Genomic DNA, 13,711 nt, shown 5'->3' with positions numbered 1-13,711 from the left:
TTGATCCTGTTGGGTGCTGATTGTAGGCTGGCATTGTCATTGCCAGTGATCCCATGTCACCCGCAGTATTGACCTAAGTTCCCCCTAAGCTGCGCGTCTGTGCAGCAGGCTATCAAGGGCAGCACAGGTGTGCAGGGGGAAGAAGCACCTCTCCCCCCAGACCCGGCCCCAGAGCTGCTGTGGCTGGTGAGAAGCGCCCCCGCCCTGGCACTGCTGCGGCTGGGGAGAGGCGCCTTTCCCCCGGTCCCGTCGCTGCTGGGGCCAGCAAGAAGTGCCTCTTCCCCAGCCCCAGCTCCAGAAATGCCGTGGCTGGTGAGACACGCCTCTCCCCCGGCTCCGGAGCTGCTGCGGCCAGGGAGAGGCACCTCTCCCCTAGACCCAGCTCCAGAGCTGCTGCGGCCGCTGAGAAGATCACCTCTCCCCTGGCCCTGGAGCCACTGTGGGTGAAGGCTGCTGCAGCAAGAGTGACAAATGCACCATTCTAAGGGGAAGCCTGCGAAGAGACATATTGTCTCTGTCAAGCATCGTATGGCCCATAAGACATCTCTCCTCCTAATGCCCTTTCCCTTCCTCCCAGCAGATCTGTCATCCCAGCCTGCCCCTGTCCTTCCCATGTTCAAATCAGGCTGCTTTCTCCTCCTGCAGACTACCTGGGCACTTGCAGCTGGACAGTGAGATCACAGGAGAGAGTTTCCTGCTCTGAAGTCCTGGGCTCAGTGGTCACCACCAGTCAGGTGGTGCCGTTGCTGCAACCTGCTGCATGTTGCAAGGGGAGGATCACACGCACCAGGCTTGGCAGGTGTGAATATATGCTGTTTGCTTGTTGCATTTCATTAAGCTTAGACAGTGCAGTTGGCCTGGGCAGCTCCACTTTGTTTAGAATGAGCATTATTTTCCAGTTCCCGTGAACTGAGGGAAGTGCTGTTCCTGAAGAGGAACATTCATGTCTTGAACCCCACCCCTTTCTGTCCTGTCTCTTTCGACTGCAAGCTCTTCAGGGCAGGGACTGTCTCTCACTCTGTGTCTGTGCAGAACACACAATGGGACCCTGATCTGCATAGAATCATAGAATATCAGGGTTGGAAGGGACCTCAGGAGGTCATCGAGTCCAACCCCCTGCTCAAAGCAGGACCAATCCCCAATTTTTGCCCCAGATCCCTAAATGCCCCCCTCAAGGATTGAACTCACTACATCCTACATTACTTCAGAGTTCAGAGAGCTCCTTTGAAGAAATAAACAGACGGTGCTGTCTCTCTCTCTCTCTCTCTCTCACACACACACACACTGGAAAGGACCTGGACATCCAGTCCAGTGCCCTGCGTTGACGCAGGACCGACTACAATCCCTGACAAATGTTGTCTAATGATGAGAATTCCATGGCTTCCCTTGAAAGCCTATTCCAGCGCTTAACTATCCTTCTAGTTGGAAAGTTTTTTTCCCAAATATTGAACCTAAATCTCCTTTGGTGCAGATCCCTGTCCTCTTTATAACAGCTGCTAACTTATCAGGTCCCCCCTCGGTCTTCTTTTCTCAAGACTAACCATGCCCAGTTTTATTAACCTTTCCTCAGAGGTCAGTGTAGCCAATGATTTTAGTTTATTGCTCCTTTATTGTGCGAGGCTATGATTAACTAACATATTATGTCACATATAATCACTGTATGCTAAATAGAGTTAAGTTGTAGGATTAGAGAAGTATAAGATTGATCAGTAGTTACAAGGAATAATTATGTATTGGGTATCTAAGCAGTGGTGAGCTGGAGCCGGTTCGCTAGAACCGGTTGTTAAATTTAGAAGCCCTTTTAGAACCGGTTGTTCCGCGAGGGAGAACCGGTTCTAAAAGAGCTTCTAAATTTAACCAGCCAAAAGTGGCGCCTTAGGTGCCGACTCCATGGGTGCTCCGGCCCTGGAGCACCCAAGGGGAAAATCTGGTGGGTGCAGAGCACCCACCGGCAGCTCCCCGCCCCACCCCCAGCCCCAGATCACCTCTGCTCAGCCTCTGCCTCCTCCCCTGAACACGCCCCCCGCTCTGCTTCTCCGCCCCCCAGGCTTCCCGTGGCAGGCAGCGGCTTCGCACTCAGGCCCAGGGAGGCAGAGGTGAGATGGGGCGGGGGGGCACGAGGAGGGCTGCCTGCGCCACAGCAAGTAACCGGGGGGGGCAGCGCACGCAGGGGAACCGCTCCTCGCCCCAGCTCACATCTGCTACCCTCAGCCTGAGCAGGAAGCCGCGGCCTGCTTCTCAGCCCTCCCCGGCTTCCCGCCGAACAGCTGATTCGCGGGAAGCCGGGGGTGGGGGAGTGGCGCAGAAGCAGAGAAGGGTGCTGTGTTCAGGGGAGGAGGCGGAGGTGAGGTGAGCTGGGGCCGGGGAGCTGCCTGTGGGTGCTCTGCACCCACCAAATTCTCCCCGTGGGGGCTCCAGCCCCGGAGCACCCAGGGAGTCGGCGCCTCAGGCGCCACCTTTGATATGATCAGTGGGGGGAACGACTGCTCCCCCCGCTCCTCCCCTAGCTACGCTCCCCCGCCTCTAGGAGCCAGAGGGATCTGCCAGATGCTTCCTGGGAGCTGCCCCAGGTAAGCACGGCCGGGACTCCCCACCTCTGGCTCTGGCTCTTAGGGGTGGGGTGGGCACCCACTACGGTGGCCCACGAGACCCTCCTGCCTGGTTCTCCTCCTGCCAGGGGTGGATGGGGCAGGAGTCCCGGGGGGGGGCAGGGGTGCGTAACGACCCCCTCGTGGGGTGAGGAGGGAACCTGTTGTTAAGATTTTGGCAGCTCATTACTGTATCTAAATAAGTAGGGATGACATGCAAGGCCTACAGGCTGGGGCCTGTAAGATTTTAGCTTAGCCATACTAGAACATAGGCTTAAAAAATGCTTGATATAAGTAAGTGACCAAAGAATGACCCTATGCCACAAGATTACGGGAAAAGATGTACCAACGGGGGACACTATGCAAAATTAGCAGTAAGAGTAATTTTCTGCTTACAAGATACCCGGTAGTTCCATTTTTCAAACACATGTCCTAACCGCAAGGTGCACTGTGGGCATAAATGCTAATGAGATATAGTCAGAATCCCATTATAAAAAGAGGGTGTCCAGATTAGGAAAATTGAGCTCCTGAGGGAAAACTCCAGCAGGAACCATCCCTCTACTGATGATCAATTGGCAAGGCAGCCATTAGACCTTAAGAATATCATTAAGATGTGAGTATGACTATATGTATAACTTGTGCATAGGTTTTATAGAATTTCTATATGCTTGGGTAATCATAACTTTAATTGTAACTTGAATAAAACTTGTAAAACAGACTAGACCTTGTACTTGTAAATGTCCTCGGGGTCGCTATCCTTGGTCTTTATGGGTTTCTAGAGATTCTAAATCTGAGGCAAGTAGCAGAGGTGACTTTCACTCTGTTGAGCTTGGAACTGTAGCCACCAGAGCCGAACCCACGATGGTGTAATCCAACATTACAAAATTCACTTTAAAGAAGATAAAAGGCGACATCAGGTTTTCTAAACCTTTCATAATTTTTGTTGCTCTCCTCTGGACTGTCTCCAATTTCTCCACATCTTTCTTAAAGGCTGGCACCCAGAACTGGAGACAATACTCCAGCTGAGGCCTCACCAGGGCCAAGGAGAGCAGGACAATTACCTCCCATGTCTTACACACAACACTCCTAATACAACCCAGACTGATCTTAGCCTTTTCAGCAACTGTGTCACATTGTTGCCTCATATTCAATTTGTGATCCACTATAACCCCCAGATCCTTTCCAGCAGTACTACTGCCTAGCCATTTATCCCCCATTTTGAAGCTGTGCATTTGAATTTCAAGTTGTGCATTCAGAAACCTCCTGTAAATGAAAAGCAGAAGATCTGTAGTATAAAGAGAATGAAGCAGGTAAAGTACTAAGGGAGTAAATTAGGCCAGCATCAGAAAACATCAGCATAAGATGTTCAGAAATGAACTCGGGGACAATCCAAATGGTGCCACAGGGGTTTAGATGCAGGTTGACATCATGCAGGCCCTCATAACAACCAGGGGCAGCAGAGGACCTATGATTCTCTACAGCATTAGAGGAAGTCTCAGGAGCTCTGAATGCTGACTGAGACATACTGAGCCTGCGTCAAACAGTTCACATTGAAAACAAAATGCCAATTTTATGACCAACTAGGGAAGGGGAGTTATATCTGCCCCCGCAAGACAAAATATATGTTTGATCATCCAGGTGGGAAGCAGCGAGGATGCAGCTCCATAGGAAACGGCTGGCTATGAATTGGCAATAATTTCTATAACAGGAGAGATTACAATTTGACCCCCACAGGATGAATAGCAGAGATGCTGCTGGCACCCCACTGAAAGCAGTAGCTCTCCTCTCCCCTGAAAAGGCTTATGACAGCATGCCAATGTTTCCTTTCTTTATGACCGTGGAGATTTCGGGATTACCAGGGAAAAAATATATATAGATATAATGATTTGTAGAATACAATAAGCAGCAGAGTGACAGAGGGGAGCTGGGTCACAGTCTATGCACTGCCTTCCTTTCCAATTTAGAGTGGAAAAAGAGAGGGGAGGGGTTGCAGGGTAGTAAATCTCCTTCCCGTGTGTTTACTAATTGCACAGGGAGAAAATTAGTAGTTTGTTAAGGAAGATGGAGGCTGAGCAAGGGTAAGCATGAGAATGTAGGTGGCCAGGTAGTTCTGAGCCTTGGTAACAGGGTGTGGTTAACAGAGGTTTTTCAAAGCATTGCAAGAGACTGACACTGGTGGGAAAAAGTTCCAGGCCCCTCTGGGTAAAGACCTCAAATTAACAGAAAGGGAGGGGAAAAATAAGGTTGATTTAGCTGTGAGGAGGAAGAATTAGTTTGTTCATTCCATGGACCAGTCGGCAAATCCTGAGGGGTGCTGGGCCCCGTTTGCCATCCAGGAACTCAACAATGCCGGGGATTAGGCCCTAATGCAGGGCATGAGGCACCTTCAAGTCCTGTCCAGGCCAGACTTTGCACCCACTCCTGTGCAAACAGACACAGCAATAATACCTCGCAGACCAGCCACATTTCACATTTTGAAATAAAACCCACAGCAAGTTATGCCTCGGATTGGTTTTAACGTATTTGAGCCTCACAGAGACGGAACGTTCCACACTATCTAATTCGCTGGCCTGTGTTATGCAGGAGGTCAGAGTGCATGATCCGATGGTCCCTTCCAACCTTAAAAATCGATGCATCTATGAACTATCGAGTTCCACCAGCTGCTTCTGTTTTCCACTGCCTGGCCAGGCTCCCTGCATGCCTCACCAGCTGTGCTCCTCCCAGGGCTGCTCTAACTCCTGTCAGCAGGAACAGTTCTCTAGGGATCCCGGCCATGCCCGCTCCCATCCCCACCCACCTTGGAATGCCATCTAGGACGTGATGTGGATTTCTGCCAGCTTTACGTCACTGGGGGATTCCCTGCTGCATGTCCCCAGCTGCGCCATTAGGGCAGCTTCATCTCCCCTTTGCACTGCTGGGGCAAAGCAACAAGGACTTAGCCTGGCCCAAGACGATGGTTTTGATCCCAATGGCTCGAATGTAACTGCACCTTAGTTACTTTTTCAGGCCTGCACTGGAAATCTTTTCCCTGCTGCCCTTCCCACCGCCGACCCGCACAGAACGGAAACAATACCTGTTCTAGGTCTTCGGCTGTTCTTTTGTTTTCTCCCGTGGTCCCGTGATACGGTAAAATGAAGAGCTCAGCGGATGTGGGCAAACCAGACAGGACTGCGACCAGGATATGTTTGCTTGAAATACTTGTTGCCTGGTTATGTAGACAAACAGCAACAGGTGAATTGCAGAGATAGTCAGGAATGCCGAAGACGTATGCATTAAAGCACCACCGTACGTACATGTAGGTATTTGCCGGTGATGGGGAAAGTCGGGGGGACGGCATTCTACTGCACTCTTGTTCTGTCTGAGCTTTCATACCATGCTCTTCAATGTGGTACGTGAGCCCCCAGCGGCACTGACTATAACCAGACCTACTAAAGGCAGGTGCTGAATAACTGCACACACTCTGCAGTGCTGACCCAGAGCACCTCCTACTATGCCCGTCCAGTGCAGCATGTTCGAGAGATGCTGAAATAACTGGAGCTTTGGTCATGAGGCAGAGTGCAAACAAACTCATTTTTCCTTATTGTTCCCTCCGGCAGGGTTGACTGTCTCGGTCTCCTGACACGGGCGGGTGAGAAACGTAGCTGTGCATTTATTATTGCAATCCCATGGAACACCATTGTTTTCTCTCTCAAAAACCAATGAAAGGTGTCAGGAAAAGCTGGTAGTGCCTCCTTTGGATCTCACACTGGTGTGAATCAGCAGCAACTCCCCTCATGTCAGTGGATCAAAACCAGGCCCTTTAACTTGAGTCAGCAAATTGCATTACCTGCCCAGAGTAATTCATTATCCTCTGGGTTTGTGGATGGACCTTGCAAAACAAGATCAACCAAAGTGAAATGAATCAGCAGGGATCCATGTACAGTGACGGTCTCTATATTTAATCAATATTTCCAATTTGATAAGCGCAGGTTGCTTTGGGAAGTAGACCAGAGACCTTGCTTGGACATTGTGGGGTACGTTTTCCGAAGGGTGACCTCCCTTCCTCCTACGCACGCTGTGCCCAAAAATTAGTGCCTGCACGTTGTTGCATGCAGTTGTCAGGGTAAACCTGAGCACTTGCACCCCTACCTAGCTGATTGCGGTGGGTGTGCATCAGGCAGTCACAGACACAAATGCCCAGTTTGGTGGTCTCTGGTCATGATACAGGTATATTTATGTGGGCGAAAAGGGGAGGGACAAAGGGTTTGCCATGCCAGATTAGACAAAAGGGCTGTGAAGGCTGGTTTCCTGCTTCTGGCAGTATCAGCAACTGATGCTTGAGATGAAGATGAAAATAACCTAAAGGCTACCCCTTTAGTTGCTCAGTAAATGCGCAGTGGGGGAGCATCAAGGGGATGGAGGGATGAAGGGAATTCTCTCCCAGCTCTCAGAGGTGATATGTGCACATCCTGAAATATGGGGCATGGGACTACCCTTCCTCTGAGCACGACGATTACCTTCAAAGATAGCCCTTACCTTTATTGTTTAGCTCCTGTAAAATACAGCTGTGTGTTTGCTTTGAATGAGGCACCAGCTTGAGCTCCATGGGTGCTGGCAAACCCACACCACGCACAGAACCATGACAGAGCACAGAGCTGGCCTCTGGGGTCAGAGTCTTGTAGCACAGAGCTGTCCCACCGGGGAGGTCGGCCTGTTCTGTCCCGATGGAATGTAGTGTTGGCTTGTCGGAGGGGAGGGGAGGCGGTAGGGAACCTTGTGGGGGAATAACCTTGGAAAGTGGAGCTGACCCAGGAGTGGGAGGGGTCTTTGAGCTGTCCCATGCCAGCCCATGGAAGGTCGGGCCTTCTCATGAGAACATGGAGCCAACCAGTGGGGGGGATGCAGATTGGGCAGTCCCATCTCACTGGAGCGCAGAGCCAGCCTGCAGGGGGATCAGGTGTCTCATCCAGCTGATGTGCAGAGCCAGCCTTCACGGCACTTATGAACATGTGGAAATTTCATAAAGTTCAGCTTCTGGGCCAGATTCATGAATGGATGGGGCCTATTTTCTCCTTTCGATGCTTCCGAAGCCTTATCTGGTGAGATTTTTGCCATGTTGGGTTGAAATCTCGTGAGAGCACCACCTGTTTTAGCCTTGAGCCCACCCAGCCCCAGGGATGGACACTTTTGTCTTGGCCCCTCCTCAGTTATTATTTCACACTAGGGTTCAATCACTGTTACCGATGCACTAACAAAACCCTTGGTGGTGTCACTGTTCAGAGAATGGGCTGGCAACCCGGGGCCAGTCTGAATTTCAGGCAGCTGTGGGACAAGAAAAGGGCAGCTGCAGACTGCTGAATTGTTTCCCCTACCTCCTGCTTCTGTGGAATTATCCAGTGCACACATTTTAATTCTAAGCCAGTGGTCTGAATGAGCTCTCTCCTCAAAAGACCTCAGGAGCAAACTGCATTTGCATAGACATGCCTACTTTATCTAAGTGATGACTACCTACACCTTCTTTGCCAAAATGATCCATTTTGGCTGGTTTTGGTTAAAATTTACTTAAGTATTGTATGCAGGGCTAATGAAATTTTGTTATCTTTATTGAATGACTAAAGGAGAGTGGAACTGTGCAATATACAGCCTGATTGAAGGGGTCACCCTAACTTGAACTTTGCTCACTAAGTATGGGGTAATAATGCCACATCCAAGTGTGTTGGGGATGGGGGTTGCAGAGTCTGTTTAAACAGTATTTGGGTCTGTCTGCACAACAAAAAATGTGGCAGCATGTCTCAGAGCCCAGGTCAACTAAATGATTGGTTTATTCATTCTGCTGACCAATAGCTGTATAGATGTTCATGTTCAGCCTGGAGCCTGGGCTCTGAAACCCAATGAGAAGGGAGGGTTTCAGAGCCTGAGCTCCAACCCAAGTGGGAATGTCTACACTGCCATTTTTAATCCTGTAGCACGAGCCCTCCAGCGTTTTAAGACAGCGCTGAACAGACTCAACTGAGAGTCTGTGTTTCTTCTCAGTGAACTGAAATTGCCAATACGTTGGTCAAGCGGGCTGAGTCTTAGACCTGGTGTGGGGACAGTGTTGCAGTGAAAGAACACCGGGGTGGCATGAGGATCCGCACAACCCAGCGAAACCACCAAGAACTGGGCTAGGTGATAGAAACCTCAGAACACAGCATTGCAGCTAAAGGCATAGCAGCAGGAGTGGAAGCATTAACTAACTAAGATTAACCCCCACCCCACCGACCCATAGAATCCACCTGAACCTACAACTGGACTGACTCTAAAGACTTTGCTGACCCCAGCCAACAAACAGTAAGCATGGTGCAGTGAAGGGAAAGGGGACAGTCATCCATTGGACTTTTACACAAGGTAGAAAACAGGCAAAGGATTACTGCCCAACATATCATGGGGGTGAGGGTTTACTTACTGTTTGCATCCTTTCAAGCCACTGGTAAGGTGTTTCCCCAATTAATGCTGTTGCTTCTCCTCCCCTTAGATAAAAGTTTTCTTTTGTTACAAACGGATTCAGAACTTGCGAGTGGGAAAGTGTTGCTAGGCTAGGTCTACACAGTGAGCTAGGGGTGTGATTCCCCTGCTCGTCTACACAGCTTGATTAGAGCTAGCACTAGTATATAGAGCAGCATAGCAAGAGGATGTGTCCATGAGCAGGGGAAATCACACCCCTAGCTCATAGTGTAGATGTAGCCTTGCAGGCACCCAGGGTAGGGTTTAGTTAAGTGGTTCTCAACCAGGAGTACGCAGAAGTCTTCCAGGGGCTACATCAACTCATCTACATATTGTCTAGTTTTACAACAGGCTGCATAAAAAGCACTAGCTAAGTCAGTACAAATTAAAATTTCATACGGACAATGACTTGTTTATATTGCTCTATATGCAATCCATTGTAATGCAAATATAATATTTATATCCCAAGTGATTTATTCCATGGTAAAAATGAGAATGTAAGCAAGTTTTCAGTAATAGTGTGCTGTGACACTTCTGTATTTTTAAGTCTGATTTTGTAAGCAAGTAGTTTTTAAGTGAGGTGAAACTTGGGGTACGCCAGACAAATCAGACTCCCGAAAGGGGTACAGTAGTCTGGAAAGGTTGAGAGCCACTGGTTTCGTTTTCCCAGACTTCTGGGTGGAGGCTCAAGATGGTTTCGTTTTGTAATTTTAAGGGCCTCCCCTCCCAGAAAATACTGAATCCAGCCTTGTTGCTGCCAACAGCACCTGACCGAGGGTTACATAACCTTAGGAGGCTTTTTACATTTCCAAACGCTGGATTTTGTAGGTCACCTTTAAAATAATCAAACCACTGCAGCACAGCAGATATCAGCAGTGCACAGAGCTCAACCTGTAGTGAGGACCCTGAACCCAAAAGACTGTAGCTCAAAATCCCCAAACCATTAATTGGCGCTAAGATTCCAGATTTTCTACGCACTCTCCATAGGGGCTACGGCTTGCAACACCTGCTTCCCGGAGGGAAAGACGAGGGGGACGGGAGGGAACTGAAGTCCGAGTGATTTTCTGTTGCTGACCTAAGGTAACCTGTCTGATTAATGACCCACACTACTAGGCATCAGCCACAGGGCAGCCTGCAGTGACCCTGCCATCTTGCTACTGCTGGTATGCGTTTTGCTGTAGGTACTGTCACTTCTGGATAGAATGCTAGCGTGAAGCCGCATAAATATGGAAATATGTTGAGGAGGGGAAGGTGAAAATGTAGGACCCTCTCCCTGGCCTGGAAAACAATATGTTTGACAAGATTTGCTTTTAATACTGAAAAAGAGAATCTGGGCAGAGAAAAAAAAGCAGAGAGGGTCCCACATTTAGCTTCATACATTGCAGAACTCCTATGAAGACAGGCCTTGTATCTAGAGCATCCGTTGATATGTGCATAATCACCTAAGAGGCTTAGACAAGGACTATCAGTGCTCATGCTCCAGGGTATTAAGAGATCACCTGCAGTGAACAGGAAGGAATCTTCCCCATGTAATGTTTCAGATAATTAGTTAAATGCATTTTCACCTTCCTCTGCAGCATCAGGTACTAGACATTGCTCGAAGGGATGGGACTAAAGATCGAGGGGCCAATGGTGTGAATGATCATGATAAATAAAGTTATATTGGGATAATCCCAAATTAGGAACATCATAATCCAACACAGAGAAAAAACCAAGAGCATTTAGTAGAGAATCATAACATTTCTACAGAATTTTTACACTAACATATGGAACTCTATAGTAAGGATATAATCATCTATTGACATTTCTAGGTTGGTATAAAAATGTAAAACAAGGAGATCATTCTCTATTGAATTAGTTTGTTTTTTAGAGTAATTGTGCAGAACCCTATTTAATTTCTATAGCCCATCCTTGAGTTTTATCCCTAAATTCTAAAGGACTTTTCCATAAAGGTTTTTTTAAGTGTGTCATACAGCCATGTGATCAGCTGTCAAAGGGTCCTTCTTTTCAAGTCAACACTGATACAATACCGCTAGGGTTTTTGTTTGTATCACTCCGGTTGTGATAAGTAGCCTTGACACCCCAGGTTTATAATCTATTTTTACTGAATTGATTTTGTTTTATTGCATTGTTGATGTTGTGAAAACCAATTTAGAAGCTGAATGGACCATCAGATACTTGATATAGACACACAAAGGTCTAAAGGTTACAAACCAAAGCCCATAGGAAGATTATTTCTTCTTCCTCCTCCTCCTCCATGTTTTGATGAGGTTAGAAGAAGAAATTGCATTATGTGTTGTTCATTGAAAAAAACTTTAAAGATAAAAAGGAGATAGGGGACAGATTTTTAGAAGTACAGCCCCCAGAATGGACTCACACAGTTGGTGCGTGCCTTCAGCAAGACAGTCTGATCATTTATGGCACCAGCTGTGCAAACGGCTGGTGTGGCAGTCGGATATTTGTGCATGCAGTTACTGTGATCACACACAGGAACACAATACCTGTGGGTACACATTCCATGCATGTATTCTCTCTCTCTCACACACAATTCTACAAATCAGTTGCACAGACCCTTTTCCATTGCTTCAATTTGTAACACAGTGGAACACAGACACACCCCAGTCATCAGCGGGCAGGATCAAATCTAGGACCTCTGGAGTTTAGCGCGTGAGCCTCTACTGCATGAGCTAAAAGCCATATGGTTGGTAGCTAAGGCTGTAGAGCAGACTCATTAACCTCTCTCTCTAAGTGGTCTCTGTGCCACTAGATGGGACAGAACACCACACCCAGGAGGTGTGTAGGTTACAACAGCAGCACTTGCGGTCTCCACTAACTGGTGTAACGTTTGTCAGCCTTTTACAAACCCTAATCTCCAGCCCCAAATACTATTTCTTTAGGCCACAGCTCTTGATAGTTTCCAGTACATCAAGTATGTAGAGGAAAAATGCATCTCCAGCCCTGGCCCGTGTCTCCAGAAAGCTGTATGTGGAGTAAAATGCACTTCCACGGCAGGACCATGTACCTAATGTTGGACACAGGGCACTTACAGTCCTGCCCTTTGTATGTGAAAAAAAAACACACCTTCACTGCTGCTCCATAAATCTGGAACATCCTTTTTTGTGAGTTCACATGGGACAACTCTGCATTCTGCTGCTGTATACAGACAGCAGCAAAGGGGAATAATCATTATTATGCAGTGTTAAAACTGCTCTCATTGTTACTACATAGGTGCAACTTGGGTCTTATATACACTTTCCTCTGAAGTATTCTGCTTTGGCCCCAATAATAAAAAAGTGATGCTTCCCAGAGGTGAGACCTGTGCTCATCAGGCCCACCCACATTACGCTCAACCACACAAAAAACGGGGCTGTAGAGCATAGCATTTCAACAGACCTCTTCATCATCTCTCTCTCTTTCCAAGATCTTGGCTCCTTTGGGCAGATCATTCTGTTCTTCAAATCAAGGCCCAGGATAGACACAACGATGACAGAGGAAATGTAGCAATAAGGAATAAAAAACGTATTCCAGTGCTTACCTCCACTAGAGCTCTCTTGATCACTCTGCTGACGTCCCGTCTCCATTCAGGGATATCTGGGTTGTACTCATCCAGGTTTGGAGAGAACGACAAGCGGAGAGATTGAAATCGCTCTGGGGATACACAAGGGCACACTTGCTGTGAATAAACTCATTGACAGACCGTGGAGTTTCAGTGTCGGGTTGTCAATCAAATACAATGTACTGCAGTGGATGTTAGCCCATGTAATTGGATAACACAGTTATCCCAACTGAGTGAGAATCAAATGCGAGGACTAGAGCCTCAGCTTGTGTACACTGACATAGCTTCAGTGAAGCCAATGGAGCTATGCTGATCGATGGCAAATACACCTACAGTTGAGGGATCCACCCAAAGGCTATGGGCACCTGAGCACCGCATACAAAACTGTACGAGGCAGGAAAATGTCTTCGTCATCCTCTCCCCTTATCATTCTCTAGCCATACGCCAATATTTATTTGTTTACATTTGTACTACTCCGCTGTAAAAGGGCACTTGTCCAAAGGCTTGACCACGTTCCGCAAAGATACTAATACAGAAACTGGCCTGTCAATCACCCTCAAAAAAGGACCTCAGCAACTTCTTAGATACAACAAAATTTAACTAGTTCCCCTTGCCCACAGTATCCCCATCAGGTACTACACACTCTGCTACCCAGAGCTACCCATCTCCTTGCTCATGAGGGATAGATGGGCATTGTTATGGACCTGCAGGTTAACACATTTGGGCTGTTATGGACCAAGGGAGGGGGAAGTGAGTTCCAAAACAATGTCTCAAACACTGCCCCATAACATAACTTCTCAGGAACAGCAATGAGAACCTCTCCCACCGCAACGTTACTAGAGTACATCGTTCTAACGCACCACCAGTGCTGTTGGCTGTGATCCACCCCTGTTTAGCAAAGCACTTAAGCACACGCTTAAATGAAGCGTCCTCCTTCCAGATTTTTACCTATTATGCTCAAGGTCATTGACACTGAGTAGTGCCTTTCAACTTCTGAACTTTATAACCGGTCCTGCATTTATAGACTGGGCACATGTGGCTCTAAAACTTTCAGAGTCAGATCCTTAGCTGCTGTACACTGAGGTAGCTCCATTGAAGCCAAAGG

The 13,711-nt window shown here is 47.9% G+C and overlaps 1 protein-coding gene across 2 annotated transcripts in view; it reads right to left on the bottom strand.

Moving 5' to 3' along the window:
* SORCS1 (sortilin related VPS10 domain containing receptor 1) overlaps positions 1-13,711 on the bottom strand; it is a 392,569-nt gene that overhangs the window by 16,710 nt on the left and 362,148 nt on the right. For both annotated transcript variants that reach the window (XM_037905184.2, XM_043551774.1), the window contains exons 22-23: positions 12,586-12,698; positions 5,662-5,793 (exon numbers count right to left, since the gene is read on the bottom strand). In XM_037905184.2, the coding sequence (XP_037761112.2) occupies positions 5,662-5,793; positions 12,586-12,698 (245 nt within the window). The remainder of the gene's footprint in view (positions 1-5,661; positions 5,794-12,585; positions 12,699-13,711) is intronic.

Source organism: Chelonia mydas, chromosome 7 (genome assembly GCF_015237465.2).
Source record: "Chelonia mydas isolate rCheMyd1 chromosome 7, rCheMyd1.pri.v2, whole genome shotgun sequence".
NCBI lineage: Eukaryota > Metazoa > Chordata > Testudines > Cheloniidae > Chelonia > Chelonia mydas.
The sequence above is the reverse complement of the archived record's forward strand: the minus strand, read 5'-3'. Positions and strand labels throughout refer to the sequence as shown.